The 27974-nt window shown below is 42.0% G+C and overlaps 1 protein-coding gene across 3 annotated transcripts in view; it reads right to left on the bottom strand.

Moving 5' to 3' along the window:
* Positions 1–2240: 2240 nt before the first annotated feature.
* The window catches only part of Slc37a3 (solute carrier family 37 member 3), a 50589-nt gene continuing 24855 nt past the window's right edge, over positions 2241–27974 (bottom strand). For all 3 annotated transcript variants that reach the window (XM_047562260.1, XM_047562261.1, XM_047562262.1), the window contains 9 exons: positions 23513–23609; positions 20405–20489; positions 19023–19201; positions 16666–16807; positions 14669–14770; positions 14043–14090; positions 13203–13354; positions 5788–5853; positions 2241–4602 (listed from right to left, as the gene is read on the bottom strand). In XM_047562260.1, the coding sequence (XP_047418216.1) occupies positions 4510–4602; positions 5788–5853; positions 13203–13354; positions 14043–14090; positions 14669–14770; positions 16666–16807; positions 19023–19201; positions 20405–20489; positions 23513–23609 (964 nt within the window). In that variant the 3' untranslated portion in view covers positions 2241–4509. The remainder of the gene's footprint in view (positions 4603–5787; positions 5854–13202; positions 13355–14042; positions 14091–14668; positions 14771–16665; positions 16808–19022; positions 19202–20404; positions 20490–23512; positions 23610–27974) is intronic.

The following is a 27974-nucleotide window of genomic DNA, read 5'->3' as shown; positions in this document are numbered from 1 at the left end:
AGGAAGTAAAGCCACACGGCCTGTGGCAGACTGTGTGGTCCAAGATACAGACTCCAGAAGGTTCCAGGAGGGAAGAGCAACACTAGCAGGATGAACAGGAGGTCGGTGTCAAGGGGAACTGGGGGGCAGGAAGAAAAGGCGAAAGGCTGCGGAAGGAAGAGGACAAGAGTGCAGCCAGAACAGGGAGCAGTTTGCATAGCACGGAGTCTGCACTGGATCCCTGAGCTCCCTGCTCCCCACAGCGGCGGGCTCTCTAGGAGAGCAGCAGGGCGGCTAGGAGACTGTGTCACGGGAGAAGGGCTGTCTCTGGAGAAGGGCCCCAGGAGTTCCCAGAGGAGACGGGGATCTCGACCCAGGACCAGCAGGGTTCTTGGTATATGTGATGGAGAAGAATTTCAGCACGAGCCAAAGGCACAGACAGAGTTTATTAGGAAGGCAGATACACACTGAAGGGAGAACGCGGGCTGCCTCAAGGGAGAAGCCGCGCTGACTTGGTCTGGGGCTCCAGGACGCACAGAAGGGCTGTCTCCAGGGCGGGACTGGAGGTGGATCCAAGGTGGAGCTGCGCAGTTTTGCTTCCGGTTTTCCTGAACTTGGGAATCTCCTTCATCTTAGGAGGGCTTGGGCCAAGGTTTACAACTGTGTTTTCTGCATCTCAATGGCTTGATTCTGCATCTCAAAGGATTGAGGGTGTTTCCCTCAAGATTCCTCCACATTCCTCTCTCCTTATCCTAAATCCCAATCTCATGAGGACAGGGGACCACACTGCAAAGCTGCTGGAATGGCCTGGACAGCTATTGCAGGAGGACGCAGTCTTGTGGGAAGCAAGTGGAAAAGCAATCCACAGGGTCCAGGCCCCACAGCCTGCCCTGCCCAGTCTCTGCTCCAGGCTCCTTCCACTCTTTCCAACATGAGCAATGACATCCAGTACCAACCACACAAGGGGCTCAACCTTGGGGCATTAGACATCAAAGAAGCACCAAACAAGTACAAAGGAAGGAGGGGCAGGAGGGCTCCAGGGCTGGTTAGGAAAGGCCTCTTGGACTAGATGGTTTGGCCAAGCCTTCGAGGAAAGTGAAGATTCAGAATGCTGAGAGTGAAAAAAGGGAAAGAGCAAGTCAGGACAAGAAGGTATGAAAACAGGGCCACTGCGGTGAGTCGTGAGCTACCCAGGTTGACTCTGTAGTCCAGAGGGAGGCACCAGGAGAGCAGGTGAAGAAACAGGTGGACAACCTCCACCTGGACAAAGGCTTACATCACTCTGATTCACTGACAAAGGTTTCTATCTTTGTGGTCTAAGGACTTCGAGTTTGGTTCATGAACGCCCTTTAATCAACTTTTCTGTCTTTTCATTTGTGTGTTTTGATCTGGGGAGAAAGTAAGTGACTTTCAGATTCTTAAAAGGATTTATGACCTTGAAAACTACTAATACAGGCAACTGGCAAAGTAGTCTATGCAGACAAAAGACAAGCATAGATGAGCTGAGACCATTTCCCTTCTCACCTTTTTTTTTTTTTAAATTAGTATTTTAATTTGTGTGTGCGTGTATGCGTGGTGTGCACGCATGTGTGTGTGTGTGTGTGTGTGTGTGTGGTGTTGGGCTTTGAACCCAAGGCCTTGCACATGTTGGACAAGCACTCACCCACAGAGCCATATCCTCACTCCTTTTTATTTTTGGGGGGTATCAGGGATTGAACCCAGGGGTGCTTAACCACACTGAACCACATCCCCACCCCTTTTTATTTTTTTGAAACAGGGTCTAAGTTGCTTATGGCCTCACTAAGTTGCTAAGGCTGGCTTTGAATGTGTGATCCTCCTGCCTCAGCCTCCTGAGCCACTGGGACGACAGACGTGCACCACAGTGCCTACTTTATTTTGTGATGAGGTCTTACTAAGGTGGTGAGGTTGGCCTTGAATTTGCAATCCTCCTGTCTCAGCCCCCATGATGCTAGAATTACAGGCATGGGACACTGAGCTCAACTTAAAATTATTAAAGAATTTTTCCCAGGTACAGTGCCACTGGTAATCTCAGATTTTCAGGAGGCTGGGACAAGAAAATCACAAATTTGAGGTTGGCCTTGGCAACTTGGCAAGACCCTATCTCAAAATAAAAATTTAAAAAGTGGGGCTGGGCTGTAGCTCAGTGGTAGAACACTTAACCCAGCATGTGTGAGGCACTGGGTTTAAGTCTCAGCATCACATATTAATAAATAAAATAAAGGTTCACTGACAACTAAAAAATTTTTTTTCTTAAAGGACTAGGGAGTAGGTATAGCTCAGTGGTACAGTGTCCCAAGTTCAATCCCCAGCACTGGGGAAAAAAAAAAATTTTTTTCTAAATTATCATTTTTACTTCCAGAACACAAGAAACTTGAACGGTAATTTTTTTTCCACATCCAATAGTCCTTTATCTTACTGTGTAAAGTTTCCTACTGTTCTTTACATTTTTTCCAATTATTGATTTTTAACTGAGAGAGAAGGCATTTTCAAATGAGCTTTCACTACGGCCTTTCCTTGAAAGGAAAAAAATTAATAAGAGAATGAAGTTAACTCTAAGGCATTTCTTTTTTTGTGGTGCTGGGGATTGAACCCAGGGCCTTGTGCTTAGTAAGTAAGCATTCTACCAACTGAGCTACATATCCAGCACCACCACTGAGGCATTTAAAGTTAATTCTTACACAGATTGGCAGAACTAGAACAAGGAAATACATCCATACAGTAATACATCATTTCTTGCAGAGCTCAGCATTTAATTTATAATTTCGTTTCAGTTACAGCTCAGGGGGCCACCCTCACCCACCTAAAGTTAAAGTGGGTAAGGAAACCCTGGCTGGTATCCAGACACAAGAATACAACCCTGCTGCTGAGAAGCTGGGAGGAAGGAAACTCTCAGAGCTGAATGTTAGTAAAAGGGTCAATAACAGTAACAGCTTCATCTGGACAGTCCCTAAATTACAACTAGGCAACTCATCCAAACTGAGACGTCTTCCAGAGAGCGAGAGGGCAACCCTGCACAGAGCCTGAGGGGAACAAGGCCCACCAGCAAGTGGGGGGCAGCCATGACCTGGCAAGGCTAGGGGATCAGCACCTGTACACCAGTGCCACTCAGCACCAGGAAACTTAAGGTATCAATCATAATCTGAAGCACAGAGCTGGGCTGGGGGTGTAGCTCAGAGGTACAGTGCCCGTTTACCATGCACAAGGCCCTGAGTTCTACAAGAAAAGGAGAGAGAGAACGGAAGAGGGAGAGACAGAGAAAGACTTAAATAACTAAATGGATGGACATTTACTATAAAAGTTGGTTTATTTCTCCCTCCTGTGTTTTGTATTTTCCTTTTATGTCAGTAAACAAGCAATATGATCAAAAATCTGCATGATTAAATAACATTAACTAGTTCATCACACATTTTGAAGTATAAAGCAAGAGATTGAAAAATATTTGCTAACCCAATGCAAATTAGGTATCCCTCAAAATTGCACATTTTCCTTAGTTTGTTTACATAATTTAAAATATATATAGTGACCTTAAAATACTGATTAATATAGAATTCACAGCCTTGAATACATACACTACATTCTTCTAAAGAAGACACCCCTTAGACCTAGAAACCCATTAACATGAGTCAACATCACACACTTCACACTTCTGGAACACTTATGGAACTTTCCTCTAATTCTGTCTTCTGCTGAGGTAACTCCAAGAACCTGGTAGTGACAGAGATCAATCCTCCAAAAATAGGGCTGAGCAGATTCGCTTCCCAGAGGACCCTGAAGTTCCCAGCCAGCAAATCTGGGATTGAGAGCTACACAATGGAATGTTCAGGATAACTAATGTGCCTTATGGTCCTCGAAATCACAAAGGCCTCCAGTTGTCAAAGCTAATTGTGAGTGAAGATGGAGGAGAACAAATTAACAATAATTGGAAGACAGTCCGCTTCTTTAGCAAATGACACTGAGTCAGTGCCCAAGCCAACAAGCACATAGTGCAACCTTTTCCAGCTCAGCAGGTAAAGGTGTTCTTTGTCCAAGACAGGCTTGCAGCTGAACCCAGCAGGAGCTTTCTTCAGGTTTGATGCTTCAGAGGTGGGCAAGTCTCTGCAAATTCATTACCAAAGCAAAATGCAATGATTCTTTTTATTCAACATCCATACCAATCACATGTGGCTGTCTCCTGTTCATTCAACTCTTGAGGCTGCAGTACGAGGGTCCAAGGCCAATATGACCTAGGGTTAAAGGCATAAACCCCAAAAGGCCAAACAAGGTTGCTGGCAGATCCACCTGCCAGCCAGTACATTCATGAAACAATAAAAATCGTCAATAATAATTCCTGTAGTGTAGAAAAATAATGCAGTCTTCACTCCTGGCCAATGTCCAGGGTGGCTGGCAGTGCTGAAAGAGGCCTGGTGAGCCGAGGTTATGTTGGTGCTTAGACAACTCACAAATGGGGTGAATTAAAAGATCTAATCATCTCATGTGTCTCCCATTGTTCTTTTTTCTTGTGGGCACCAGTCACTCACTCAATATGTGAGCTTGTCTCCTTTGCACAAGAGAGGATATCTCCCTCACTATTAATGGTGAGATAAACAGAATTGTACAACTAGTCTGCGAAGAGAAGAAAGCATTAAATATGCAGTGACAACTTACTTCAGTTAGAGTATCGCATTTTGAACATAAATGATGGGTTTGGACAATTACATTCACTTTGACTATTTAGAAAGATAATTTTAATCTTCAGTGAGATAGAAAATGACTTTTGAAAATTATAGTTACTATCACAACATACTTAATGACACATTAGCTATCGAAAAAGAACTTAAGTACAGGATTTCCATTAGGTAGAGCAAAACACTCTTGCTAAAGCCCCAACGAAAAACAGGCTTCATGAATCCAAGTTGTTTTTCTATAGCAGTTTCTAGCATGATCACACTAAGCAGGTTCTTCAGAAGCTACTTCCCCCTACTTAGCAGGGAAGTCAAGAAAGGAACCAGTCATATGGCACCGTCTCCAGAAACCAGGAGGCAATTAGAAGGGTATTCCAGAGGCTTCCTGCGGGTAGACTATCCCAGGGCTTGTTGGACCAGTCAAGAATAGAGCACTGGTCCTAGGGTGGCTAAGGATGCCTCCAATCAGAATGGCCCAGATCTAAAGACAGGATACTAAATGCATCCCTGGAGGACAAGGTCATCACCTGACTCTCAAGTCTCGAGCACTGTTTCATCAATAATGTGACAGAGTATATCATATGCCTGTTCAACAGAAGGCATCGCTTTGGAAGCACAAGGCTTTATTCCATATTGGCTATTTCCCAGAAAGTACGAAAACCCAGCCAAGAGCGTCTGAGGCATAACAACTATTTCCTCCACAGCATCATCTCAGAACCTGCACACAGGACAGTGTTAATCAGATCAATGCTGCTTTTTTAACTCTTTGTTGTTTGGCGCACATTGTAATTTCTTTTGGAAATCTCAAATTATATTCAGCAAATAGAGAGCAACCCAGAAGAGTACACTGATTAATGGCTGGCAGATCTTAAGTAAGTTTCTTGTTGTTTTTCCTGGAATTATAAATGGCAACACTCATTAGACTCAGGTCACGAACAAGCTGAGGGCCCTTTTCCTCCTTGAGAAAGAAATGTGTCTTTTTGACTAATAAAACATTACTTTTCACAAAAGGGTCTTTAAAAGCAATCAGCAATTTTGCTGCTTGTCAAAAACTGACTTAAGTAAATGCTTTAAACAAAATTACTAAGAAAAATGATATTTAAAAAAAAAAAAAGCATACACTTACCATGAGAATGAAAAAGTAGAAAACCCACATCCATCCGAGGTTATCCTGGATCAAAGACACCAAATACTAAAAGGGAGAAAAATAAATTAAAATATAATTTTTTATAAATTAACAAAATGTAAGTAGCTAAGAAGTAGAATAACCTGACTACCTTAGAAAATAAGAAGGGAGTTAGGATTTGTATGCCCATTTCTGAAGCTCCTCTGTGGACCTATTCCCATTTAAAGCTATATTAATGGTTCATTTTGTAAGCTTTCAGGGTCCAAACACAAAAATCGCACAACAAAAGATGTCACAATCAGGTTTATTTTTATTCACTCCGCCATTCAGAGAGGAAGACGAACATCCTCAAACCACTCTCGTTTAATCATTCTGTTTTCCACTGAAAGGAATCAATGCTTTCAAAATGCTTTGTCTTTTCAGCTAGGCCACTCGTTCACAGGATTGCTGTTCTTCCTCGACACTACTGCATGTTCCTTTATTTCACTTTCAATTACTGAAAAGACTCTAACAGTATTTAATCCACTTTTTTCTTTGATTATAGTAAAATATATCTCACATAAAAGTTGTTTAACCATTTCTAAGTGTGCAATACAGTGGCATCAGTTACATTCACAATGTTGTATAGCCATAACCGTTATTTCAAAGTGTTATCACCCAGTAGAAATTCTGTACCTAATAAGAAGTAATTCCTCATCGCCCCTCTGTCTCGAGGAATCTGCCTACTCTAGATACTTCATGTAAATGGAATCATGCAATTTTTGTCCTTTTGTGTATGGCTTAGTTCATCTAGCATAACATTTTCAAGGCTGTAAGCATGTATCAGAACTTTATTCCTTTCATGGGGAAGAGCTTTCTACTGTATGGACACACCACATTTTGTTTATCCACTCATCTGTTAGACACCTTGGCTGTTTCCACCCTTTAGTTATCGTGAATGATGATACAACAAACATGAATACTGGCATACTAATACCTAAGTCCCTGTTTTCAATTCTTTGGCAAAAATATTGAGGAGCAGAATTACTTGATCTTATGATAATTCCAAGTTTATCTTATTTTAACATTCCCACTAGCAATGCAGGGCTCTGATTTCTCCTCTCAAACGACACTTGTTATTTCATGGTTTTCTGATTATAGCCTCCCACAACATAGGAAATTGCGTCCCTGGGTTCTGTTGTTGTTGCTTTGGTACTGTGGCTTGAATCTAGAGGTGCTTTTCATTTTGAGACAGGGTCTTACTAAGCTGCTTAGGCCTCATTAAGTTGCTAAGGCTGGTCTGCAACTTGCAGTCCTCCTGACTCAGTCTCTCAAGTTGCTAGGATTATAGGTATGTCACCCTACACCCAGCTTTCTCCTTGTATATTTTTTTATTTGTTCTTTTTAGATAAACTTGATAGTAGAGTGTATTTTGACATATTATACAAACATAGAGTATAACTTATTCTATTTAGGATCCCGTTCTTATGGTTGTACATGATGTGGAGTTTCACTGGTCGTGTTCATATATGAACATAGGAAAGTTATGTCCAATTCATTCCACTGTCTTTCCTATTGCCATCTCCTCTGCCTTCTCTTCATTCTCCTTTGTTTAATTTAATGAACTTCTATTCCCTGCCCCCTTGTTGTGTGTTAGCATCTGCAAATCAGAGAGGACATTCAGCCTTTGGTTTTTGGGGATTGGCTTATTTCATTTAGCATGATAGTCTCCAGTTCCATCCATTCACCAGCAAACGCCATGAGTTATTCTTCTGTATGATGAGTAACACTCCATTGTGTATATGTAACACATTTTCTTTATCCATTCATCTGTTGAAGGTCACCTATGTTGGTTCCATAGCTTAGCTATTTCGAATTGTGCTGCTATAAACACTGATATGGACACATCACTGAAGTATGCTGATTTTAAATTCTTTGGGTATATTCCCAGGAGTGGGAAAACTGGGTCAAATGATAGTTCCATTCCAAGTTTTGCTGAGGAATCTCCATACTACTTTCCAGAGTAGTTGCACCAATTCACAGTCCCACCAGCAATGTACGAGGGTACCTTTTTTCCCACATCCTCACCAACATTTGTTACTTGTATTCTTGAAAACTGCCATTCTGACTAGAATGAGATGGAATCTCAGTGTGGTTTTAATTTGCATTTCTTTAATTTATAGAGATGTTGAATGTTTTTAATATATTTTTTGATTGACTGTATTTCTTCTGTGAAATGTCTATTCAGTTCCTTTACCCATTTATTGATTGGGTTATTTGTTTTTTTGGTGTTTTTTTTTGTGTTAAGATTTTTGAGTTCTTTATATATTCTGGATATTAATGCTGCGTCTGAACTGCAGGTGGCAAAGATATTCTCCTATTCTGTAGTATCTTTCTTCATGTTCTTTATTGTTTCCTTTACTGTGATGAAGCTTTTTAGTTTGATACCTCCCATTTATTGATTCTTGATTTTACTTCTTATGCTTTAGAAGTCTTGTTGGGGAAATCAGGTTCCAAGCCGACATGATGGAAAATCGGTCCTACTTTTTCTTCTAGTAGGCACTGGGTCTCTGGTCTAATACCTAGATCCCTATCTACTTTGAGTTCTGTGCAAGGTGAGAGATAGGGGTCTAATTTCATTTTATTACACATGGATTTCCAGTTTCCCTGGCACTATTTGTTTTTATTTCATTTGTTCGAGTTAGGTGAACATGACAGTAGAATGCATTTATACATTTTGATAGATCATACATAAATAGAGTGTAATCTCTCATTTTTCTGATTATATATATTGCAGGGATCACATTGGTCATGCAGTCATACATGCACCTGAGGTAATAATGTGTTTCACTCTACTATCATTCCTTCCCCCATACCCCTTCCCCTCCCTTCACTCCCCTCTACTTAATATAAAATAACTATTCTTCCCTAACCATCCCCTTATTGTGAATTAGCTTTGCGTATGAGAGAAAACATTCAGCCTTTAGTTTTGAGGGTTTGGCTTATTTCACTTAGCATGATATTTTCTAACTCCATCCATTTACCAGCAAATGCCAGAATTTCATTCTTCTTTAAAGCTGAGTAATATTCTATCGTATATATATACCAGTTTCTTTATCCATTCAACTGTTGAAAGCATCTAGGTTGTTTCCACAGTTTAGCTATTATGAAATGAGTTCCCAGCCACCATTTGTTGAAGAGGCTATCTTTTCTCCAATGTAAGTTTATGGTGCCTTTTCTAGTATGAGATAACTGTACTTATGTGGATTTGTCACTGTGTCTTCTGTTCTGTATCATTGGTCCAAATGTCTGTTTTGGTGCCAATACCATGCTGTTTTTGTTACGACAGCTCTGTAGTATAATCTAAGGTATGGTACTGTAATGCCTCCTACTTCGTTTTTCTCACTGAAGATTGCTTTGACTATTCTGGGCCTCTTACTTTTCCAAATGAATTTCATAACTGCTTTTTCTATTTCTATGAAGAAAGTCATTGGAATTTTAATAGGAATTGCATTAAATCTGTATAGCACTTTGGGTAGTAAGGCCATTTTGACAAGATTAATTCTGCCTATCCAAGAACATGGGGGGAGGTCTTTCCATCTTCTAAGGTCTTCTTCAATTTCTTTCTTTAGTGTTCTGTAGTCTTCATTGTAGAGGTTTTTCATCTCTTTTGTTAGATTGATTCCCAAATTTCTTTTCTTTAAAGGGGTATTAATTTTATATCTTGCTACTTTTCTGAATTCGTTTATGAGTTCTAGAAGTTTTCTGGTAGTTTTTTGGTCTTCTAAATATAGAATCATGTCATGGGCAAATATCTCCCTGTATATTTGATTTGCATTTTCATGATGAACAAGAATGTTGAGAATATTCTATATATACTTATCATGAAGATTTATCCCTGTGTTTTCTTCTAAGAGTTTTATAATTTTAGCTCTTAAAGTTCTTTCACCCATTTTGTTAACTACATTTGTAGTTGCAAGTGGATATCCAGTTTTCCCAATACCATTTGTTGAAGAGACCATCCTTCCCCACCTCACCCCGAATGGTCTTGGTGCCCTTGTCAAAAATCGACTGACCACAGATGTGAGAGGGTAGCCTATGTTCTTTTATCACATACTGCTTAAATTTTATAGGTGAGAAAATTAGAGTGGAACAATTAGCCTAGATCACTAACATGTAAAGCAAAAAAGTAGAGGAAGGAAGCACAGTGGCTCTCTGAATGCTCTGACTGCAACTTGTGTGGGTGGTGATACTGGGATGGAACCCAGGGCACTTGACCACTGAGCTACATTCCCCATCCTTTTCATTTTTTATTTTGAGACCAGACTTACTAAGTTGCTGAGGGTGGCCTCAAACCTGCCTCACCCTCTCAGAGTCACTAGGATTACAGGCATGGGGACACCATGCCTAGAAACTTTATCTTTTTGAAAATAGCATAGTCAATAAGTAATTTATGTAACATAAAGTTCACCTTTTAAAAATGTACAACTCAACAGTTTCTAGTATATCTACAGAGTTGTATAATCTTGCCTAAATATAACTTAATGACATTATCATTAGCCCTAAAAGAAACTTTCACCCATCCGTAGTCACTCCCTGGTCCCACCCATACCTACACAATCATCAATTCAATTTTTTCCCAATAGAGTTGTCTATTCTGGACAGCTCATGCAAATAAAACAAATATAGACAGACACACACACAAACATTTTTTTTCAGTATGGTACACTGAATCCAGGGCCTCATGCATGCTAGGCAATTGCTCTACTGAGCTACATGCCTGGACCTATCAGTATTATTTATACACACACACACATATGTTCTTTTGGTACTAGGGCTGAACCCAGGAGCACTTAACCACTGAGTCACATCCCTAGTCTTTTTTTATTTTGTATTTTAAGACATATTCTCACTAAGTCACTCAGGGCCTCCCTAGATTGCTGAGGCTAGCCTCAAACTTGCAGTCCTCCTGACTCAATCTCCTGAGTCTCTAGGACTACAAGCATGCACCACCATGCCCAACTCAGCATAACATTTTTGAGGTTCATCTATGTGGTGGTATATATCAGTCTTTCATTCCTTTCTAATTGCTGTTTATTTATTCATCAGTTGTTAAGACATTTGAGTTGTTTCTACTTTTTAGCTTCTATGAACAACGAAGCCATGAACATTCATGCACAAGTTTTAATGTGGAGATCTGTTCTCATTTCCCTTGAGTATATCCTATAACTTAATCTTCCAGAGCCTCAGTTATGTGTCCAAAAGGCCCTAAGCACTAGAAACACAAAGATGGATGAAACACAGTCCTTTGTCCCAGGAGTGCAGAGCCTGGTACAAAAGACAGATGGACAAACCAGTAAAGGTGGTACGCAGTGTCAAGTGCACCACTGGAGATGTGTGTCCACTGCTATGGCAACCAGAAAGAGTAAACAATGAATTATTTTCTTGAGAAGGTAGGAGAAGATGCAGCAGCCTGTTACTCAGGGCAGTCAGGGGAGTGGATGAGCAAAAGGCTGAGAGAGTTTAAATATGAAGTCCTGGAGTTTGTGATTTCAGGCAATGGCCATCCTTTGGAAATCAACATGGAGGCAGAACAAGCTCAACTAACTCTGATTCACTCCTGATATGCTTCCATGACCATGAAAGTCAGTCTAATACTGACCCAGTCCAGTTAGGGATCTCAACACTGGCAGGGGAGATATTCTAAATAAAAGTAAACTCCCCGAAATGCTAATTATAAATTCACATATTTAATTAATGAAGAAAACATCAGTGAAGAAGTATACTTAAAATATAATATATGGGAAAAGAAAACCCAATACAGTTATCCTTTACCCTAAAAATGAAGATGTCTGAACTGGTAACCAATAACATTTTAAAAATCTCTACTCCAAAGTATGATCACATAATTCTCCAAACCTTGCTAAGGTTTTTCCCCTTCCAGTCTTATAATCAAATATGCTAAGCATGTCAGCTGCATCAATCATTCCATATATGATTATTGAGCAAACACCAGAATGTCTACTGTGTGCCAGGCACAGCTAGGTATGCAGGCTGCAGTAGAACATGAGCCACAATGCCACCCCTGTAAGTCTACACTTCCTGGCTGGAAGGTGGCAAGCAGTAAGATGATTCACTTCCACACCCACTCTCTCACTTACCACCAGTGATCAGAAATGCACTGCCCCCGACAAGCAGGCAAAGCAGCAAACTTCAAAGCTATTGGTGACCTTCTAAATGTCCACACTGAGAAGCTTTTGTCCTTCAGTGCTTCTCCTGACCTCTCCACATCCATGGCCTTATTGACTAACACCTTCTCAAATGCTACTCCCTTGACCACATGTGACTCCTGGCTTCCTGTTTCTGACACTGGGCATTCTCTGAGGTTCTACCTACATTCTCCTTACCTAGTAAATGTCTCATCCACTTCCACAGATTCAACTATTTCACCCATGGAGACAAGTACCAAATCCATATTTTTGTAAAATTACCACTCCATGACCCAGAGTGGTATATCCACTCCATGACCCAGAGTGGCATGTCTCATGACATGTCTCTTCCTAAAAGAAAGCCTGAATTTTTTTTTTTTTTTTTTTTTTTTTTTTTTTTTTTGCAGTGCTGGGGATCGAACCCAGGGCCTTGTGCTTATAAGGCAAGCACTCTACCGACTGAGCTATCTCCCCAGCCCAGAAAGCCTGAATTTAAGCAAAAAGGGGCAATCTGATTAGGTCTGCCTACATATAGTAGGATAGTCTTAGCTTGGAGGCTTTCTAATGTCAGACTGTACAAGAATCACCAGGAAGGCCTAGGGAAACACAGCCCCTAGGCTCTACCACAGAGAGTCTGCAGTAAGCCCTACGTTCTGAGTCCCAGATGATTCTGATACAAGACACTTACAGACTATGCTCTGAAATATTCACAGATTTTTGTGCACATAGGAAACAATGTGCCTCAGAGGCAGCTGCAGAGTCCATGATCTCATGTGATGGGGATTCATGTGAAGAACAGAGGTACAAGGGACACATATGCTTCTGGTAGAGGGACACCAGAGAGAGGAAAAAATGGGGTTTGTATGCAGATGGGGATAACAGATGTATGTGTCTCACACCACTCCCACCTGGAGCGCCAAGTTCAGCCTGGGAAGAAGTGGGTTGTGGGCTAGGGTCAAAGGATCAATTTTATGAAGCCTTAGCTAATTTGGAGACAGGAAGAATATGCAGGTAAAAATGGAAAGAAGTAACTAAAAACAAAAAGTAGAGGACTTTCCACATTAGGTCACAACAGCTGGGTCACAGAGGAGATGAGAACCTAAGGCTTTCAGTACAGCAAGTATTCCACAGCACAAGAGTGCCACCTACTGTGGCCCAGACAGCAGGTGTGGACTGCCCCAGTCTGCACGGAGGACGCAGCATTCATCCCAACCCTCCTGTTCTCACCTGGCCCACAGCAGCTCCAATGCTCCCGGTCCCATCGACAATTCCTGTGACAGTAGCCAAAGCCTCACTGCTCCCTTGGATCAACTCCTGGCGACCCAGGTCCGCTGAAATAGCCGAGCTAATCATATTAGAAGGTCCACCAATAAAAAACCCTGAAGTCAAAAACAGAACGGGTTCTTATTAAAACATGATTCATAACACCAGCAGCAAGCCATTGGATAGGGCAAAGTATCATTCTGACACCGTAATTAGTATGTTAAGGAGGAATGGAAAGAAAAAGGAAACTCCCAGACAGAATCCTTTCAAATTAGTTAACATCCGCTCCTCTGGGATCTTCTTAAATTATGTGACACTGTGGTGTACTGATAGAAAACACACAGAAAGGAAACACATAGCAAATCACGTGAGGTCTGCATTAATAATTAATGACACCAGCTTGTCAAATTCTGTTACAGCAGAGTTGCCTCACTTGATCAGTTGACCGCCCAAATTTAATCAAACATAAAGAAAAAGAAAGAAAAAGGTTATTTCAACAGTACAGGTCACTGAACTGGTTTCCAGTGTGGCATCTTCCTAGCCACTTTCTGAAGTCACACCCAAAGCTGGGGCAATAGTCAAAACTTTTAGAATATGCCTCAGCAGGGACTACTTCTGTCATAAAAAGACTGAGAGAGCCAGTTAAGAAAAAGACGAGAATCTAGAAAAGGAATCATCTTTCTTTCTATCACTGGAGCTCTCGGTGACTAACTTTTAGTAGCAATCAAGTTAAGGGGGAGACAGCTTCCCGTGTTCCTCTGAACCTACAGAGTAACAGCACAGTGAATGCACCATCTGCCATACCTGTAACCGTCATCAGAAGAGCATTGATGGACTTGTCATTTGGAGAACCTGTGAGTAGACACAGACACGCCACAGTGACTGCAAAGGCAGTTACATGTGCCTCCACAAAGAGAACACAAAGGTCTGCATCTTGTGACCTCACAAATCCCTCCCAGAGCCAACAAAGAGAGACCATCCTTTCAAGGCCTCTTCCAACTTTTATTTGTAATGTCTGCCTCTACTGGTGCCCAAGTTAATGAGACTTTTAAAAGCTGGAGAAAAGCTCTCCCTGCCTCAGCAGCATCTGAGGACACACACCAAGCCTACTAATTAGCATCTCTTGCTTTTGAAGCCTCGCCCCTTTTATTGTTTTATTGGCTCTAATGCTGTCCCTCTGGAGCCACCCCTCAAACAAAGCATGCACACTCCCAGGCAAGTTTTTAAACAAATCCACCAGGCAGGCGAGATGCCAGTTTCCTCTGACACCAATAAAACCACGTGACGATGGTGATCCCAGGCACTCATGGGTGGATACATAGGTGACATATCATGCCCCAGTTGATCACAGGCTCTTTCCAGGGCTGGTCACTGACTCTAGGCAAATGCCTGTTCCCCAGAGATGAGGGAACAACTGAAGGAATACTCACGACTGTACCCCACGAGGGAGCCAATTGCAAGGAGCAGGCTAAGAGCCAACACTGGTGCTCTCTTCTGCAGGATGTCAGAGATGAAGCCTTGCAAAGTTCCACCTTCAAACACAAAGAGCACACTGCAGTTACAACCATTTCAGCTGTGAGCTCAGCTGCCTGAGATGTGCTCACCGTGAGCTCAATAGTCCTCCTGTCAGGTCCAGCCAAAATGGTGACCGGCTCCCCCGACAAGTCCACTTCACCATTTCCTTTTAAGAAGATGAACTGACTTAAATCAGCATGCCAGTCAGTGAGGACAGGACACCACAAATCAAACACCAAAATAAGACAAATCATCAAAACCATTCACCAGGGGCTGGGGATATAGCTCAGGTGGTAGAGTGCTCGCCTCACAAGCACAAGGCCCTGGGCTCGATCCCCAGCACTGCAAAAAAAAAAAAAAACCCTTCATGATTTCTTACCATTTTCCCTGCTTTTAAAAGACGATCAATGAAGGAACATGCCTCACAGGCTATTAACAGTGCCAAACAAATATTCACTAAAATTAAATGCAGCAAGTATGATTTAGTAATAACAAACAGGTCAGGAGGTTTAAACAAGGATGGGATTCCTTTGAGTAAAACTGTCACATTTGGATAAAGCATCAGTTTGAGTTTTAGGGAACATGGAACACCTGGTACATCCCCACCAGATGGCAGGTATCTAGGCAATTTTAATTTCAGAAGACACAAAACTATGGGTAGGTCTAACCAGCTGTGGTGGTGTGGGCCTGTAATCCCAATGACTGGGGAGGCTGAGGCAGGAGGATCACGAGTTCAAGGCCACCCTGGGCAACTAAGTGAAACCCTGTCTCAAAATAAAATTTAAAAATAGCTGGTAGTATATAGCTCAGTGGTAGGAGAGCCTCTGGATTCAATCCCCAGTACCACATACCAGAATTTTTTCAAAAACAAGTATGGGGGGCTGGGGAGATAGCTCAGTCGGTAGAGTGCTTGCCTTGTAAGCACAAGGTCCTAGGTTCGATCCCCAGCACCCAAAAAAAAAAAAAAAAAAAAAAAAAAACAAGTATGATCAGGTGTAAAGGTAGCAAACTTCACCTTTGGCTCTGGATCTAAGAATAAGGGCAGCCAAGTTTAACCACAGTACCAGTTTATCACCTAAGGATACTCTGCTTTCGTGTGCTCAGGGAAGCTTAGACTGACCACAATTCTACATGTAAACATTAAAATATTTAGAGATAACTTGAATGATTAGAGGTTATTAAGGTTTATTTTCTGTTTTTGGTACCAGGGATTGAATCCAGGGGTGCTTAACCACTAAGACACATCCCCCGCCCTTTTTTAAAATTTTGTTTAGAGACAGGATCTTTCTGAGTTGCTTAGGGCCTTGCTACATTGCTGAAGTTGGCTTTGAACTTGGTCATCCTCCCACCTCAGCCTCCCAAGCTGCTGGGATTATGGGTTACGCCCTACCACATCCAACAATATTAAGGTTTTGCCACAGGCATATATATCATGCCTATTGAAATGCATTCTGTTCTTACTTAAAAGTTTACTGCCTTGTTCAAGTTTCTGGCTACAGCACCAAGTCACTATTAAAGTCTGTAAAACTGCAAAACACAAAAATTAATTTCTGCTGTTGTCCCTACCTCTAGGACCTGACAATCTACACACTGCTGTATTATGTTTGCTTCCTTGGCTGGGGGTGGTGGGGATGGTGAGAGGCAGTGAAAATGAACACCTTCACTTCTAATCTGAATCTCTCACAATTAGCTTCAGAGCCAGGACAGCGCTGAAAGTACCCGAAAAGGTTGTGTTTAAAGAGATCCCCAAGCACTTCCCAAGACAAAAGAACTGACCAATCAACAAAGAACTGAGCCTCATAAATCATAGCCCTGCCTTGGGTTGGGTCTTCCTTCCTATGGTAATTTTTAAGTTTGTTCACTATTAGGACAGTTTAGGAAAAATGGCTATAGTAATAAACTTTAAACATACCTATGATTCCTCCAACATCGTACCAAATGGACAGCTGGTCAGCTTCAGCCTCCTTCCATCTGAAGTTGTTACTCAGGTAAAAGGGCAACCAGAAGAAGAAGGAGTAATTCACTAGCTTCAGACAGGCATAGGCCAGCGAATACTACCGGAAAAACACGTGACTATCAGTAAGGGACAAACAGCATGCCACAGCATGAGCACAACTTTTAATGCAATTAAAAAGCACAACAAAATATAAGAGCATGGGAGGAATGGTGACTGACTAAAAATTAAACAACTTTTCAAATTCCCATCTGCCCAACTTTACCCAGTTTCCCTCTTCTCCTTACTCTCAAGAAGCTTGCAGAAAGGCCTTTGGAATAAAAAACAAAACCAAAAACATGGTATGCAGCTACTTCTTAACTATACCTGGTTTCTCCAATCGGTTCTCTGGTGGAAGCAAACCAGTATTTGGAACCCAGAAGGCAGGGCACAGACCCCTATTTTCTTATTCAGGCAAAGGTGAGTGGTATTCTTGCCACTGACCAGCATTAGCCACAGGCAAATAAAATTAGCAAACATCACAGTTCTTACTACAAGCAGCCGAACTTTCCTGGTTGTTCTACTTCCAGCAAAGTTAATATTATGAACCACAGAGAGCATGTGACTCAGCCAGAGATCTAAGAAAAACATCCACATTAGAACTACTTTCACATGAGAGCTTCCGAAAGCCCTGATTTCCACACCCAGTGGCAGAGAAGAGCATCTCTGGTGAGTCAAAAGGAAGAACACGCTCCTCCTAGTCCTTGTCACCCTCTCTTGAGGGAAAGCAGTTGCAGCTGCCTTAAGATGGTGGGGGCGCTGAGACTCCTACATTCAACACATTATTACCAGGAAATCCTGACAGTCAGCATCAAAGGACGGGGGGAGGGGAGGGGCTGACTTCAAAGGGTGTCTGGCCAGTCCACTCCTGGCCCTGGAGCAGCCAGTTATCCCCTGGGTTTCGCTCTTTTAAAGGCGCTTCCCTGGCAGGACAGCAGCCACCCCCTAGAGAGCCATGTCCCAGTCTCCAGAGCATTCTGTCCAGACAGCCTGCTACAGACAAAGGCACGAAGCTAACTAGAGCTCCTTCACATCCCCACCCATGACAGAGAACAATGGCTTGTAAGTACAAAGAAATGGCACCAGAGTTCCACGTTCAGTCACAACAAATTTAAATTCTGCCTCAAAAACTAAACTATTACCAGTGGAATATTTTAGTAACTAGTTGAAAGATTATAGCTTGCCATAAGAACAGGCCTAAAGGAACCTGCATTTCCTTTATACTAAAAATCATTTTTCAGTTTAAAAATTTCAAGGAATTACATTTTAACTCCTAGTTGACTATCTGTTCTAAGGGTTTTCCTATCTTGGGGTCACAGGCAGAAGAGAATTGCTCAGTGTGAAACAAGATGGCCTACGGAACTGAATCTACCTGGGAGGTGGCACTCATGAAGCACCATTAAAAAACAAAATGACAAAAAACAGGTGCGTCTCACATCACAATAACCCAAGGTCCAGACCCCAGGGAAGAGTGGTGTAACAGCTCCCCTCTGGAGAGGGGCCTGAGACACAAGGATGAGGAGACCCCAGGTCTCACAGAAAGCTAGTGGGTAGGCTGGAAACATCGCCTCTGCTTCCGTTTCCACTCCAGCCCCCACAGCAGCTGAAACGTCAAGACAGGAACGCCGCAGCGAGAGGGAGTCGTCCGAGCGTTAGAAAGCTCTCCTGACTGCAGAGGCTGTGGCAGCGCAGGACGCGTCCCCAAGAGACGCAAGGCACGTTCTGCTCTAGACCTTCTAAAAAGGGCATTTTCCCCTGGAAAGATCAGAACTCAGGCAAACAACGTAGGCAATGAGCCACTCAAAACCATTCTTGGTCAGTATATTATTCTATACACTTCGACAGGCCAAAAAATATACATTTAAAAATCTCAATTTTGCCTCAAACAGGGCTCCTGGCTCAAGTTTGGCCATGCCCTTCTGTCCCATCCTGCCTACGGCTTCTTTACTCGGAGGGTTAGTGAAGATTTATGGTTCCCTCAAAGCTGAAAAGGGCCTTGCAAGCACAAGGCCCTGGGTTCAATCCTCAGCACTGCAAAAAAAAAAAAAAAAAAAAGCTGAAAAGGTTTACTCTCTGGTCTTCGTGGAAAGGGTTCGCCAGTTCTGCTCCAGTTATAGGATAACCTGAGGGACACTATGCAACACCACGTCTGAACGCGCATTCCTAAACCAAGAATCAGAGACGCTAACTATTCAAATAGCTTTACCCCAAGCAGAGTAACCCTCAGGGCCCTAAGGCTTTGCTGGCTGTCACAAGGGGATCTGAACAATTCTTACCGGTATGACACCGGGAAGACAGCAAGCCTGGTAGAAGCTTATTGCCTTCACTTGGGTAACAGTACTGTCCTCTTGGATAGAGTAATTAGGCTCATATTCATCTTCGTTTTCAGTACCATTAATTAACGGTCTGTGAGAATCTTCTTCAAAGTTTTCTTCTGCCTCAATACCTGGGAGACCTAAAACAACAATAAAAACTACCATTTACAGAGGACCTATTGTGTGCCTGGCATGGTGCGAAGGGCTTGCGTATACCACCACTTACGGAATTGATATTTTACTTATTAATTGGTGCGAGGGATCAAACTCTGGGGAGCACTATCACTGAGCTACATCTTCAGCCTTTCTTATTTTTTATTTTGAGAGAGGGCCTCACCAAGTTGCTGAACTTAGTGAACCTCCAACTTGTGATCCTCCTACTTCAGCCTCCTGAGTTCCTGGGGTTATGAGTGCACCACTGCATCTAGCTGATGTTATTTTTATTGTCATTTTGCAGAAGAAGAAACTTGAGGCCAGGGGTACAGGCAATGCATGAAATCCCAGCTACTCTGGAGGCTGAGGTAGGAGGATCACAATCGAGGTCAGCCTGAGCAATTTCATAAGACACTGTCTCAAAAAAATAAACTAACAAGGACTAGCCAGGGACAGTCGTACATGCCTGTAATTCCAGCAGCTTGGAAGGCTGAGACAGGAGGATCTTGAGTTCAAAGCTAGGCTCAGCAAAAGCAAGCAACATAGTGAGACCCTGCCTCTAAATAAATACAAAAAAGGAATGGGGATGTGGCTCAGTGGTTCAATGCTCCTGAATTCAATCCCTGGTACCCAATAAAATAAAATAAATATAATGGGCTAAGGACGTAGCTCAGTAGTTGAGTACTTGCCTAGCTTGTGAAAAACTCTATATTCAATCTCCAAAACCACACACACACACACAAAATGTAAATAAATACAACCATGCCAATTCCTAGTCAGTATCTCAACTATAAAAATCATTTGGAGGCCAGGTGTGTAGCTCAGGGGCAGAGCACTTGCCAGGGCATGAGTAAAACTCTGGGTTCCATCCCCAGCACTACCAAAAAAAAAGTTTTTCAAATGCTAAGTCTTATCTATAAAAGATGTGCCTCACTCCACTTGAACACACGCAGTTATGCCAGGAATGGGACAATGCCAACAAGACACAAATGCCAAGAGTACTCCTTGATTTTGCTGGAAGAAATTCACAGTTTTCCTAGGAAAAAAAGAGATTCCATTTCTGGCCTCAGATTTCTCTTTGCCCCTAACAATAAGACTTTTTTAATTAAAAACACAGCATCAACAAGATGTATCCCATTTGTTTACAATAAGAATAAATTTAAAAAAAAAAAAAAAACCCATCTCCTCACCAATTTCTTCTGGTGACACCAGGAGTCCAAAGAAGATCACGATCCCACCAGCAAACTGCACAGACGCTGTCACCAGGAAGGCGTCCTGGAGGAGAGGGAAGAGCAGGTTCTTACGGGGCAGTGACCGCTGGTAAAGTCCTTAACAGTGAGTTGGGGGCAGCGAGGGCGGCACAGAAGGACGGGGAGGCCAGGGAGGACCTCGGCGCTGGGCACACTGCACAGGCCCTCTGCCACGGGCTCCACCTGTGACTTCCTTCATTTTCCCAAGGACTCTGCGAAGTTCACACAGAATCAATGGGGGCCCTTGAGACACTTAGTTGCCCTGTTAGGATTGTAAAAGTAGGACTAGCGCCCCAAATTTTTGCACCACCCAGTCTCCAGAAAAAATACAGTATCTGCTCTCAAAGACATTACATACAGTTGTGGGGATTAAAGGACACCCAAAACAGTACTACAGTGGCAACAGTAACTAAATGAGAGGCCCCAGGCAAGAAACAGGGATGGGGCAGTGGCACATGCCTAGGATCCCAGCTACCTGGGAGACTGTCACAGGAAGAACTTACGTTCGAGGCCAGCCTGGGCAACTTAGCAAAACCCTGTCTCAAAATAAAGTAAAATAAAACAAAGGACTAGGGATGTAGCTCACTGGTACAGCTGGGGTTCAATTCCTAGTACAAGGAAAGGAATAAAGGAAGACAGACAGGAATTCAAGTGGAGAAAGCAGTTAAAACGAGACTGAAGCAGCTGGACAGTCACTCAGGAAAGAGTGGAAAGTCAAAGCAATGAATGGTCCATCTTTCCAGGCCAAGGAAAGCAAAGGTGCAGGGTGGGAACAAGGTGGAAAGCACTGCAGGACCAAGGGCAAGGGCTTCTGTGAGGGGAGAGCAGGGGGTAAAATGACTTGGAAAAGTGACACCAAGATCAAGGTCAACTGCCATGCGGGGTGTGTCACTCAGTAGTAAAGTGCTTGCCAAGCGTGAGAGAGAGAAGTCTGGGTTCCACCCCCAGGACCACAAAAAAATTAAGAAAGAACATGTAAAGAGTCAACAGCCAGGTTGCACAGCTGACTTATTTAAGAGACTGGAGCCTGATAAAGACAAATAGTCTGAACAAGTGAGTTACAAAATAAAAGCAATATTTCCAGAAGTCAAGCCTGAGAACAGCACAAGGGATAAAGCGAAATTTCCATTTGAACCAAACAGTACAATCCAGGAGCAAAGCTAAGAAGACTAGAACAAAGGTGACCCTTTAGAGGAAGGGCTTCTAACTAGACCAGAATCGCTGGTGAGTTGCTTTAAAAAATTATCCACTTGCTGGGCACAGTGGTGCACAACTGTAACCCCACTAACTTGAGAGGTTGAGGCAGGAGGATCACAAGTAAGGCCAGCCTCAGCAATTAGTGAGATCCTTTCTCAAAATAAAAATAAAAAACACTGGGGATGTAGCTCAGTAGTAGAGTGCCCCCAAGTTCAATCCCCAGTATTGCCAAAAAACAATAACCAAAAAAAAAAAACTCTACTGTTTAAAAAAGCTACTTAATTTTAGTTATTTGGGGTTTTGAGTGGGTAATACAATCATGTGATTCAAGCAAGAAAAAAGTAATAGTAAAAAATCCCTCCCTCCTACACCTTGCAATCCACTCATTCTTTCAACTGCCCCAACACTGCTGTCATTTAATGTTTACGGTCCAGAGACTGTTTCAGAGACCCACAAGCTAATACATATATACTCTTTAATTCCTCCTTTTTTTTTTTTTAACAAATGGCATCTTTTACTGCATACCACGTTGTGCCTTGCTGTCTCTGAGACCTTTCCAGTGCCTGATCTCTAACAGCAGAGTTTCCTAATCTACTTCGTAGCTGCAAGTCCTTCTTTGGACAGGTTTATCAGAATTTTGTTATTTCCCTATAGCTGACATTTTTCTCATCTTTGGCTACTACAAACAATGCCAAATAGCCTTGTGATACCTCCTTTTTTACACATCCAAGCATATTCACCTGGGCAACTAATTCCTGGTGGTGAACTGCACGGCTGCGACTTTGGCAGGCACCGCCATCTCTGCCGCCTCAGGGAATTCTGCACTCCCCAGCCACAATGCCGCTCATGGCCTCAGGAACACAACTTATCAGTCTCCTGGGCTATGCAATAAGCATTCAGGGTAGCTTTTCTTTCTCTCTCTCTCTTATTGGTATAGTTGTAATTCACATTTCTCCACTGACTAACACTTCAGTTCTACAGGGATGGAGATTTTTGTCCCTTTTGGCCAATGCTGCATTGTCCAGCGTCTTGGAGCAAAGCAAGGAACTTAAATATTTATTAAATGAATGAATTAGCTATGGGTGAAGCTGACTATTTTTTTCATACTATTTTTCAGCTTTCTACTACTATTCCATGAACTATCTATTCAAATTCTTTATCCTTCTGTATCATTGGTCTTTTCCTTAAAATTTGCACATGTTCCTTGTATAAGAGATTATTATAACATAGGTTACAAAGATCTATTTTTATGTATCAAAGATATTAGCCCTGGGACTGGGGAGATAGCTCAGTTGGTAGAGTGCTTGCTGGCCTCGCAAACACAAGGACCTGGGTTCAATCCCCAGCACCACAAAAAAAAAAAAAAAAAAGATATTAGCCCTTTATCATAACATAGGTTACTAATACTTTTTCTCACTTAGTTCTAGTCATTCGACTCTTTTTATGGTATATTTGCCATAAATATGGTATATTTGCCGGGGGAGGGCAGGATACTGGAGATTTAACCCAGGGTACTTTACCACTAAGCTGCACCCCCAGCCCTTTTTATTTTGCTAAGTTGCTTAGGGCCTCGCTAAGTTACTGACACTGGCCTTGAACTTGAGATCCTACTGTCTCAGCCTCCCAAGCCACTGGGATTACAGGCATGAGCCATCATGTCCAGCAATTTTTATGTTTTAATTCACTGGAAGCTTTTCCAATTTTAATAAAAGCCTTGCCCTACCCAAGCACAGCTCTCGGTAGTCTCGAATATGCACAGTATGACTACTACTACTACAAAAAAAAAAATGTTTAAACACACACACACACACACACACACACACTCACACAAATCTAAAAAAAAATACCCACCTCATAACCATACTGCAGAACAGATGAAGCGAGACACGCTCCCAAAATATTGCCCACAGAAGCGCAGGCACTCCAGAGACCAAAGACAACTCCTCGCCTGGGAAGGAGAGCAGAGGAAGAGAGAAGACAACAGGATTGCAAGGGACTCAATACGTGGTTCAGGAAAAATCACCATAACAGCCAAGATTCACTTTACAGACTGAGCACTGTATTTAAGATTTTTTTAAATACACCAAATGACAAAACATCAGGTCTCTTCTAAGATTTTATGATATTAAAGTTCAATCTGGGACTCATCCAAAGACACTTAAGAGAATTAAAAAAGAAAAACTGCAAAGTGGGAGCATATCTATGTATCACTTACCTGACAAAAGACTTCCACACAGAACATGAAAAACTTTCGAAATTCAATGAAAAGAAAACAGATGATGCACTAGAATTTTAAATATGAATCTATAATCATCTCAAAATAAAGTTTATGAAAATAGGGCAAAAGACCTTAGTAGTTACTTCACAGAAAAATAGGTGATAAAAGTAGATATTAAAAGATGCTCAACATCATAAGACATAAGGGAAGTGCAAATTAAAATCACAAGATATCACTGCACACCTCTAAGAATGGCTAAACTCAAGAGAACAAACATACCAAGTGCTGGCAAGGATGTAAAGCAACAGGAACTCTTTCACTCTGCTAGTGGGAATGTAAAATGGCACCACTTTGGAAGAGATTTCATGTTTCTTGAAAGGATAAAACCCATCCGCCCCACAAACTGGCCATTCTACTTCTAGGTATTTACTCATGAGAAACGAAGGCATATGTCCACTCAAAGACTTGTACACAAATGTTCACAGTAGCTCTACCTATAATACCAAAGTCTGAAAACAACCCAAATATTCATCAACAGCTGAAATAAACATACTGTGGTATAACAGACCCAGCTAGGAAAAAAAATGAACTATGGATACATACAATAGGAATCTCTAATTATGCTGAGTAAAAGCAGATCAAAGAGAGTATACACTGAATGATTCAATTTATATAAAATTTTGGAAATTCAAATTAAAGGGATAGAAAGCAGATCAACAACTGCATAGAGATGGCAGCAAAAGGATGAGAACGTGAGAGGTAGGAAGGAGGAATCACCAAGGTACATTTCTTGTTTGGATGATGGTTTTACAGGTGCACCCAGGCCAAAGCTCATCAAAATGTACATTTTACACATGTGAAGCTTGTTGTGTACCTCAATGGCACTAACAGAGAAAAAATAAGAGACGTACAAGAAGTGGGTGAATAGCTAACTCGCTCAGTGTGTGCACGGGCCCAGGTTCGAATCCCTGGCACCTCGGGAAAAAACAACAAGTTGAAAAGAGACGAACAAGAGGAAGAGTCTAGGGGCTGGGGAGATAGCTCAGTCGGTAGAGTGCTTGCCTTGTAAGCACAAGGCCCTGGGTTCAATCCCCAGCACCCAAAAAAAAAAAAAGAGGAAGAGTCTAGTGGAGGAGAAACTGTCGACTAGGACAGTCCTGGAGAGAAAGGACTAGCTCTGGAGGTAGACAATAGCAGCAGGGCAGATGAAAGAAAAAGAATTTAAGAAGTTCATGGGACTGGGGTTGAGGCTCAGTGGTAGAGGGATTGCCTCACATGTGTGAGGCCCTGGGTTCATTTCTCAGCACCACATATAAATAAATAAATAAATAAACGAATGTCCATTGACAACTAAAAAATATTTTTTAAAAAAAGCTACTGTTTTCAACATTCAAATTTGTTATTTATTCTATTTGATTTTTCTAACCTCACCAAGGCAGAGGAAATTTTAGAAATGAATGAAATGACAGACGCCGTAGAGTGAGAAATAAAGTCTGAAAGTTTGAGCTCTGCCACTCCCAGCTGGGATCACACGGAAGCAACTTTCATGGTCCCGTTTGTTAGAAGCTGTTCTCCCCGTAGGACTGGGTGCAGCAATACACAACCCTGGGGAAAGGGCTAGACGGGAGCACTATTATTATCTAGTCTAAATTTGGTTTTAAAAACCACATTCCCTAATGACCCAGAGCAGTGACATGACTCAAAGTAATAGCTATTATTAGGGCCAATATCCGCCCTCAGCAGATCACTTAATTTCTCTGGGCCCCCAATATTTTTCATCTGGAAAACAAATGATTTGACCTGAACAATCTCTCAATTCATCTCCAGTTCTAAAATACCCCAATACTATAAAAATATTAAAGTCCATCAAGAGAATCAGGGAGGGAAAGTCAGAAAGTCAGGATCCAAATAACACTGGCTGACCAAAAACATGATGTTAGAGAGTCTGGCTTACAGTAACTGTTTTAAGCTTCACAGTCTTTGTGGACTTTGCGGGTTACTGTCACGGTTCACAGGAATCAGAATCTAAAGCAATGCACTACTGATTCCACTCCTAGCGTGACCTGTTAAAAACAAACGGGCTTCCTTTCAAAGTCAAACTGCAATGGCTTTCTTCACCTTTTTTCTTTGTGACTGATTCACAGAAATAATGAAGTGGTCACATTGCTCAGTCACTGATATCAAATACTCTGTCAACCAATTTATAAAAGCTTAGAATTCTCTCAAAATGGTACCAGTTAAAACTAGTATCTTTTGAGTGACAGGATGTCAGTTGGTTTAACTTTTATTTCTTTTTGTTCTTTATATTTTCTGATTAATAATAAAAAAACTTTTTATGATTTTAAAAAAATCACAAATGGGAAAAAAAATTACCTTAAAATTTTACTAGAAAAAAATCAGCCCAGTGACTGGAGAGGCTGAGGCAGGAGGATCACAAGTCAAGGCCAGTCTGAATGACTTAGCGAGACTCTCTCAAAAACTATATAAAGGCCTGGGGATGTAACTCAGTGATAGAGTGCCCAGGGTTCAATCCCCAGCACTACCCCTCTCCCCGCAAAAAAGTGAGCAGGCATTCTCATCTACTCCAAAAGAAAACTGGAATTCCCTAGGCGGATGCCTTTTACGATGTGATTGTGTAAAACCAGTGACGCCAGAGTCAGAACAGAAAGCACCAGCACCCTGAAATACAAGCAAAGCATTCTTAAGTGGTATTTATTCTAACCACAAGACATTTTATAGATGGACTTTAAAAACATTATAGATCATTAATGACCAAGTTAACTCCCATTATAAAATGGGGGAAGCTGGGAAACTGAGAGGAGACAGCCAGAGCATGCACTAACCACCAGTGGGTGAATAATATCTGTCGCATACAGTGGTCTCCACGTAAACTAGCAAACACACAAGAAAAAACAGAGCCACACATGAGTAAATAAGCCTCTGATAACACATGATAAAAATCTAAGCCAGTAATGTTCCAGAAGTGCAATGACACATAATAAATCAGGTCTTTGCTTATCCCAACTTATTTTCCATCCTAGGACTCTGACATGTCTCTTCTTTCTGGGTGGCCTGAAGGATGCATTAGGAGGTACCTCTCTTCATCCTGTGGCCCGCATCACACACACAAAGTCAAATATAATCTCACAACTATGTGAGGGTTTAAGGGAAAAGTGTCCAGTCTAAGTCCCACAGTTTGGCATTCTCCATTTGAAATTTTTTAAAATATATTTCCTTTTAGTTGTTGATGTACTTTTTTTTATTTTGTTCATTTATTTATATGTGGTGCTGAGACTCAAACCCAGTGTCTCACACATGTGAGGCAAGTGCTCTACCAATGAGCTACAACTCTAGTCCCTCCATTTGAATTTTGTTACAGTCCCTGCTGTGTGACTTGCAAGTCACATGGATAACTTTTGGCCTCAGTTTCCTTCTCTTTATGTAAGAGAGTTAAACTAGATCATTGCATCTCAAAAAAGAACAGGGAAGGCAAAACTCAAAAGAAGAGATGGGATGTCATGCAAGACAAGGTTTTCTAAAGGGAAGATGAGTTTAAAAAACAAATAAAACAGCCAGGCACTGTGGCACACATCTGTAATCCTAATGACTCAGGAGACTGAGGTTACAGGATCTTAATTTTGAGGTTAGTTTCAATAACTTAGGAAGACCCCGTCTCAAAATAAAAAAGGGCTAGGGATGTGCCTCATTGGTGCCCTAGGGTTCAATCCTCAGTACAAGGGGGAAAATAAGCAAAATTGAGATATACTGCCTTAGCTCACACTCAAAACTGATAATGGCCAGCAGTGTTAGCAATGTGTCTTGCTGGCTGAGACCATCTTTGAGGTCCACACCACTTCCTATACACTTCAACATGAACTGAGATGGAAGGAAGATGTGGACAGTCTGTTACAGGCTCATGTGTGCAAAGCTTGGTCCCCAGTCAGTGGCTACTGGAAGGTGATGGAAACTTCAGGAGGCAGGGCCTGGTTGAGGAAGTCGGTCACTGGGGACACGTTCCTGAAGGGTTTATCTTGTCCCAAGTCCCCCCTCCCTTCCTCCCTCTCTCTCTGCTTCCCAGTCATCATGAGGTGAGCA

Source organism: Sciurus carolinensis, chromosome 8 (genome assembly GCF_902686445.1).
Source record: "Sciurus carolinensis chromosome 8, mSciCar1.2, whole genome shotgun sequence".
Classification (NCBI taxonomy): domain Eukaryota; kingdom Metazoa; phylum Chordata; class Mammalia; order Rodentia; family Sciuridae; genus Sciurus; species Sciurus carolinensis.
Note: the sequence above shows the minus strand (reverse complement) of the source record. Positions and strands in the feature narration are given on the sequence as shown.